General features: G+C 36.5%; 2 protein-coding genes across 5 annotated transcripts in view; one reads left to right on the forward strand and one right to left on the reverse strand.

The window, feature by feature from the left end:
* LOC115238875 (28S ribosomal protein S24, mitochondrial) overlaps positions 1-8,334 on the reverse strand; it is a 136,137-nt gene that overhangs the window by 75,459 nt on the left and 52,344 nt on the right. The gene's annotated exons all lie outside the window — the stretch shown is intronic.
* The window catches only part of LOC115238871 (tetraspanin-5), a 106,903-nt gene that overhangs the window by 70,909 nt on the left and 27,660 nt on the right, over positions 1-8,334 (forward strand). For all 3 annotated transcript variants that reach the window (XM_029813005.1, XM_029813008.1, XM_029813007.1), the window contains exon 2: positions 8,092-8,212. In XM_029813005.1, the coding sequence (XP_029668865.1) occupies positions 8,092-8,212 (121 nt within the window). The remainder of the gene's footprint in view (positions 1-8,091; positions 8,213-8,334) is intronic.

Consider the following 8,334-nt stretch of genomic DNA (forward strand, 5'->3'; position numbering starts at 1 on the left):
ATTATTCAGCGTCGACAATAATTACGCTCTATTCATGACACGTCGCGTTGAAATTACCGTAACTATGCGATTGTTATATAAACTTTGATTGCTCGCTTCGGTGTGTAAAACAAGCGCACGCGGTCGGCATTTAATTTACCGCTTGTCTTATTTAATGTGGTGGTGTGTGTGTTGTGTATATAAGAGAAAACGAGAGAAAGAGAGAGAGAGAGAGAGAATGTGTGTGCGTTTCGTATGCGATTATTATTTACGTCAATGTTACTCAAAACGACCATCGATCCGGATATCGTCAAAGGCTCATACAATCAATTTGTCACGCGCGATGAATCGCGAATTTCCATATTTTCATCGTTGCTCTACGTCGTGTTCGTCAACAACAGCGAGACGTTAAAAGAAAAAAGGCCATTGAAGAAAGAAAAATTAAATCCGCCCTGCCAAACGCCAGCGATACGCGTTTTACCATTAATATTGACTCGCTCTATTCGTGACACGTGCATATGTACGTATTGTGGGCTCGTTCGGCTCTCGGTCGAAAGCAGATGCGCTATAAATTTATTTAACAATGCGGCGACGCGCGTGATGTGGTCTCATTGTTAAATCAATCGCAAAATATTTATTTCCGACAATGTTTTGCATTTAGTCCATCAGCCACGCTATTTTCCGACGCAAGATGCATTTCTGACAGTCTCAAAAACTGAAACAAGCATGCTTATAAATGTTATACCGTCTCCATAATTCGCGTACTTTTCTCGGATCGAGTGATTTTTTCTCTCACATCAAATGATCGTCTCGTTTATCGTCGTGATGTACATATATACTGATATTTTTACTGACATAAAAACATTTTCAATATAAAATTAAACGTAGGTAATTTTTAATACTAAAATCGCTTATTGATGAATAAACATTGTTAATTCTAAATTTATTGTTTAAAACGGCTGAACTGTCATATTGTCAAAGTCATCGTGTCATCGAAAAATTTAATATTTATTTTTTATTCTCTCCAAATTCTGTGGATTTATTATTTCGCATCGATTGTGCCGCGAAAACGTGACACAAATGCCGTTTAAATGCCTGAAATGAAGGGAATATTTAATTCTCGACAAGAATATACGCTCTTCATAAATGATAAATGTGATTAACAATTTTAATCGCTATCGGGAAGCGTTTTTAAATCACATCTGTTGACCGCGTTGAACGTTTCCAATTTTTCGTTGCGAAATGCAGTTATATAGATATTTATGGATAACGAAGGGATAAAAAAGATTAAATTTTTTAAATCCAACATATATTCGTTTAATGTATTCTTATACAATTTATGTAATAGATATAGATCAAATCTGTGTCTAATTCATAGGATCCTTATTATTCCGACAACATACCTCTTGTTTTAAGCCTAGTTTCTCTTTGGTCTTTCACCGAAAAGTTTAGAAATTTACCATCTTATCTCTACGTTTGTTCATTGACAACTGACTCCTGTGTTGATATTGTCTGTGTTGATATCCTGTGTTGAAAACCCTACTATTCGTTTTGTTTTTAATCAACACAATATCTATTGAATACAAAGGAACAAAAAAGATATACATCATCTTAAGCGGACTTTTTTTATTTTTTCAAAAAGAACTGAACTTTATCTTAAAAATAAAAACACAAGCAAAATATTTCGAACACTTTATACAAAAACAAATAAAAGAAAACATTCCAATTATTTCACAGAAATGATTTATGGAGCCTCAGAATCTCTCTTTTTTTGACGATAGAGAGAGGGAAATATTTTACGCGAGAATGTAAACTTAAATAGGTCTGTTATAAAGTTTCGTTTTTCTCCACTTTGTTTTATCGCGTTGGCATTTTTAATAAAACAATTAAAATAAAGCGAATCGATGCCTAGAATATAAAATGCAGTACTATATTTCAACAAATAACCGTAAGAAAAGAAGTTTCGCTTTCTTGATTATAGAAATCTAAATATATTTGATAATATCAAATTGTCAAAATTAATAATGTTTGATGTACTCTTTTCTTTTAGCCAAGTAAATATATTAAGTTTGCCTCGAAGTTTTAATTATAAAGTAGCTCTATGAGTGTGCCATTCATTTGCTATTGATCATGTAAAACCCTTTCGAAAACGGTGGCCCGATTACATTCACAGAATAATCACCGTGACCTATGACACCGAACGACTGTGGCTCAGCCCTCGTTATCGCCAAGACGTAACAGAATTACTATCGATTCTCCGTAGTTGCTTTTAATTAATGCAATTAATGAACCCGGGGCTAACCGTCCGAGCGCGCTTGAACTATCCGGCTAGACCGCCGGTGTCGTCGTGCTAGTTTGATTGTTCAACGGGAGATTGCAAATTCCATATTTATGGCACGCTCGCTCGGCTGAGCTCCCGTTCGAGAGCTTTTCAATGATGCAGTCTGCTATTTCTATTTCGCACGCAAAGTCCCCGCAGCGAGCTCCGCTTCGTCTACTTTGGCGAGAGATTTTCTTTTCAGTCGTCGCGAACGAGAACCGACGACGAAGACGCATATGAAAGTTTTAGTGTTTTGCGCTATAATGCGCTATAGTATATATAGAGAGATATTGTAGCTGAGCTAACTTGAGTTGGAAATATTTTAAGACGAATTAAATGGTTGAATGATGAATTTTTTAAACGGCAAAAGAGAGCGCGAGGTCAAATATGAGCGACGAATGTTCCGTAACACTGAAAACGTAGAATAGACTTAATAACTCACTTTAAGCTTTTATATGTACCATCGTTGCTGAAATTTCTCGCTCGGCTGTTCGATCTCGTTCTCAAACCACCCCTTCCCCCGTTTGTCGCTTTGCTTTGTCTCGACTTTCATCCGGTCTTTTATTTGCATGAATTCAAATTACGTCGAGCGGCTTTCCGCAGTTTCCGCCTAGACGAGGATCCTATTGCACTTGGAAGATGAGATAAACGCCAGGCCGATAAATTCCACTTTGCCCTCTTCTTTACCGCTTTTCGCTTTCCCGACATCTCACCCCGCCGTCCCGTCCCTCCCATCCTCGCTGGATGATACTACTTGATTATACGATAACAGCAGACCGGCTGTGTTTAACTTTCGGGTCGGCAAGAAAATGAGATTCCCGATTGCCGACGTCGTCGGATTTGTGTTACGTCCGCGACGATATCTCTCGTGCCCGTGCCCAGAGTATGTCTTACCGTGAATCCGATTGCCGATAATTACGAGCGTTGCCTTCATTAGCCGAACGACCCGCGCATTTTCCGCCCGTTCATCGCGATCTTCACGAATTTGCATTCGACATTTTTCGTCTTCCAAAATCAAATACAAAAATTGGATATATAATTATATCGAAATCGAAATATATCAATGTGATTATCAAAATAACTTATGTCAAAAACATAACTGCATTTACATTTAGTCATAAACTTAAAAAATTAATCATGCTTTACATAATACTTTCTTATAGTACTCACAAAATATACATGATAGTCATAAAACTTTATCATAAAACTGTACCATTAGAAAAGATACGAACACACAGATAGTAATAAGTATATAATATATATAGTAATATTTAAAATATTATTTGACAAAATCCTTAATATATAATAATTTTTTAATACATAAAAATACAAAAGTTTAATTATCTTAACATTATAAATGCGACTTGTGTCATTTTAATAATCACGTGAAAATATTATAAATTTTGCAAACATGTAGATTCAAGTTATATTAGTAAGTAAACTTTAAAAGTCTATTAAAGAATAACAATGCTTGGAATGTATGCGCGATATGCTTTGTCGATTAATGTGATTTGTGTGTGTATTTTCTAGCAAAAAGCATGTGCCGCTGGTCGTTTAAAAATTAATATCGCAAAAGGGCATATTTTTACGGGCGCTACGTTTTGGGCGAAATATATCGCATAGATTTTGACCGCGCTCCAGCAAAAACATTTCGTGAATAAAAAGCCGTTGGAAAAATATTAACTTAGCACAATAAACATTTTATTTACTTGCTGCTCGATTACGTCAACACGCACGCGTTCGTTCAAAGAAAAAGTTTCATCCCAACTGTGTTGTCGATCGTGTTATTTTTTTCAAAACTTGTTTTCAACAAGATGTTGTCAATAGTTTTCGTCGTTGAAACAGCGCGATAAACAGAACTGCTTGTTATCATTAATTAACCAAGGAAGATATTCGTTAACATTAAAAAAATTGCTTAATAAATTTTTTCCAAATATTTTAACAAAGTTTTAAACACACTTGGCGCGGCATTATCACTATTAAGATCAATAAATGTTCTAGTTTTTTCGGCAATGCTTGAAATAGCCGCAAGAAATTGAACTTTAATTGCTACTCGTTATATAAGCATTAAAATTCGAAAATGTTTTGATGAATAATAAATGATAAATTAATTGCTAAGCATACATCTGCGAAACAAAAGATTAATTAGTACAAATGCAATTATGTAAGAGGTTAAATAGTAAACAGGTTAAAAAATAGCGTGAGTAAAACAAGCAGCACAAATAATTAATATTGCTATAGAACACAATACAATTTGACAGATCTATACAATTTGACAGATCTAAAATTACATTGCAGCATTTGATGTTGAAAGAAGGATCTGTTTACGCGAAGACGCGAGGAATGTTCTTTGCGATGCAAAAGTATACAGATGCAATTATAAGTTAAATAGGTAACAGGTTAAAAAATAGCATGAGTAAAACAAGCAGCACAAATAATTAATATTGCTATAGAACACAATACAATTTGACAGATCTATACCGTATCTAAAATTACATTGCAGCATTTGATGTTGAAAGAAGGATCTGTTTACGCGAAGACGCGAGGAATGTTCTTTGCGATGCAAAAGTATACAGACGGCGGAATGAAACTTTAAATGCATCATATAATCGTCGCGAGAAGAGTCTGAATGTATACGGCACGTACATTGATTAGTCGTCGAGGAAAAGAATGCGAATTCCATAAATGTACACGTGATTCTTTTTATTATAAATGAAATACGCGCATAAATATATATTCGAGTTTTCCTTAATATATTTATAACATTTCACCTCGTTTCAAGAAATTGCACTGGAGCAAACAAATATTCTGAACAAAATAAATATATCGTAAAATTAATTTCCACAATTCAAAATTGTTTTGGATAATTAAAAATTCACGTAATGTAAAGACGATATAATAAAACTATTGATATATATCAAAACAATTTTGAATTTTCGTTTTTTTTTTTCTCGCACACGCAAATTATATTTTTATCTCGGTATAATAAGCGAAAAAGGAGGACGTGCGTCACTCATGTCATCGGCGTCACCTTCGTGTCTCGACATAACAAGTCTTGATCGGGCAAAAACCATTCGATCGTGAATTATTGTGCGACGCTGAGAAATTGTTTGCAGTCACCAGAATGACACGTGACGCCAACCATGGTCATGACACGTATCCAGAGATAGGAATAAATATTCGTATATGAAATTTGTTATTGCACTATATATGAGAGAACATCTATAACCAGACAGTCTCAGCTTTTTCTCTTTTTCTCTCTGTAACCCGCGAACTTGTGCATCAAAGTTGCATCGCGCAATAGCATTGACGGCGTACAGAAGGCAAAAGAACGAAACACCATCTCGGGTGACGATTTTTTATTAACGGTTGGTCGTTGACGTGAAAATAAAATACGACGGACCTTCGCCATGAAATGGAAAAAAATTATTCATACATTTTTCAAAAAACAAAAGCGATGCATGCGAAGAAATCGACGGAAGATCATTTCACGCGCGTGTTTTCCTCTCTTTTTTTTTTTTTTCGTTTGTCGATAAATGTCAATTGGCTATTAATTAATACCTCCGACGAAAAAGTTCACAAAATGTTTTTATTAACGCTTAAAATAAATGCATCGAAGAATATAAATAATGTCACATGGAATTATATTTTGATAAAAAACGTAAGCAGAATACCCGTTAAAAATGTACATAGTTATAAATTAAAGTGACCATTCCATATCAATGGTCGTTCACCGATGATTTCGCCACACTAACAAATTGGCACTCTAGTTGCCCGTAAAAAAAGCACAAACGTCGTGTATTTCAGGGATATATTCGTATATCGAGATGATTTACCGCGAATGGGTTACAAACAATTCAAACACGTCCCGCAATTCTTTTCAACCCTTTTTCAACTTTCGTCAAATCGGTCACAGTGGGAAAAAGAGGGCCAGTCGCCAGTTCGTTCGTGAGATATTATCGCGCGTGTGCACGGATCATTTAACTTTTAAAACTTACGATCTAATTTTTACGAGCATCGGCCAGTTCACCATCGACTAGTACACGCCCATTAAACCGTGTAACAAATTTGTAAAACTGGATGGTTGCTATGCGCAAATTAAATCACACGAGAGAGATGTATCGATCTCTGTTATACAATTTCACAGAATAGAACAATCTGATTTATAGCCGACAATGTATGTAATTATAATACATCGTCAGTGACACATACACACACACACACAGACTCTAATTTTATATGATGCTCCATACGAGGCCATGACCCATTTATTCCGCCTCGCATGGCGCGCGAGTGGAAATTATTGAACGCAAAGCAAACGGAGAATAGTTACGCGCGCTGTCATAAACTGAGTCCCCGAGAGATTAAAGCCGATTACCCCGCGAGAGAGATGCATACGCGTTATCGGGCATAGCCTCAGGTGTTGCAGCTACTTCAAGTTAAGTCGGTCTTGTCACACGAATGTGCTCTACGTGTGTCATCGATAATTGCGTGGATTTAACGTCGGTAAATGCACGACGTTGAATATCAATCTCTCCGCAAATGCGGTTGCCACGTCGGTCAGAGTAATATTAAAGCTTGCATTGCGCCGCTCTCTTGATTAACGGAATTAAATGTTACGCACTTTAACTTTGCACGCACAAACGAGCACAGCTCTTTCTGTCATTTCGATATGTTAAATTGATGGGAAAGTTTCTTCATTTTTTGACATCAAAAACACATGCGAAAAACAAAATTATTTGCCCACCATTTCGATAAATCGTTAGTAGAAGCTCGGAATTAAAAAATCGGAATTATTAAAAACGGTTAAAATTTAAATCATTAAAAATGAACGAACGGAAATATTTTGTAACAAAAACCCACTTATAAAGAATAGACTTTCAAATTTAATTGGTACATTTGGGTCGGGGGGGTGGGGAATTCGCGGTTGCGACCGCGATCGATCTGGCCGCGTTCGAGAGGCATTTCATTACGCTCGGTCTATATTAAAATCACGATTTCAAGGCTTCATAGTTGCTTATAAAAAAAAATACGGGCGAAAAGAATCGTCGATGAAATGATCCGGTTATAAAGGAGCACTCCGCAAACGTTTATCGTTTACAAATTATTTGAGATATAACTACGCGTACAAGGACCGCCGCAAGAGCGAGCGTTAACGGTCGAAAGCCATTAAACCCCTACTGCCCCTACTTCGATTTCTTTTATTTTTCTCGCTCTTATCCGGCGCTTTTCTCATTATCCACGGGTAATCGTATCCACCACGGTGCAATCGCGCACGCCACACTCCGAGACCCCGAGACTCGCAATTTCGCCGAGTAGCTGTCTCCCCAGAAGTGCACAAACCGTGTATAAATGTGCGTACTAATTTTTTGCATTTGCAATCAATAATATTGATCCAATAATTAAATACTTAACAAATGATTTTTATTGTTTTTAATCTGTTTTTAGATTAAAAACAATTAAAGTTTTATTATATGTATGGCAAAATTATTTTGATCAATAAAAGTTATTTCTTTTTCTCTTGTAAAATTATGTCGTAAATACATTTTGTTTTCGATCTCGCATAAATATGACAAGGCCCCCTTTGCACTAATCTATTAGATTACTATTGAAATTTTCTCTTTCCTTTACATCGAGATAATTGAAAAATTCTGTTTACACAAATACGGCAGGCGGAGCAAAAACAGTTCGGGAGAAGTTTTCGGCCGGTCGGAACTTGCCGTCGATATTCATCTTCACTTAAGTCAATTTCTGACTCTCATCCCCTTTCTGTCTCCCTTTCTATGTCGCAGTGGCTCGGTCTGGGCATCATGGCGGTGGGCGTCTGGGCATGGACCGAAAAGGACACCTTCAACAACCTGTCCCGCCTCACGAACGTCGCACTCGATCCAGCATTTATCCTCATTCTAGTCGGTGAGTACCGGTACTTTTCTCTCTCTTCCCAATTTTATTTTTTTTTCTCTGTCTCACTCTACGACTCGTATGAAGAGTTATTGTGACTTCGAGCGTCGACGAGCTAAACTTTATGAAGAGCG

The sequence above is a fragment of the Formica exsecta genome, unplaced genomic scaffold (genome assembly GCF_003651465.1).
Source record: "Formica exsecta isolate Colony F162 unplaced genomic scaffold, ASM365146v1 scaffold362, whole genome shotgun sequence".
NCBI lineage: Eukaryota > Metazoa > Arthropoda > Insecta > Hymenoptera > Formicidae > Formica > Formica exsecta.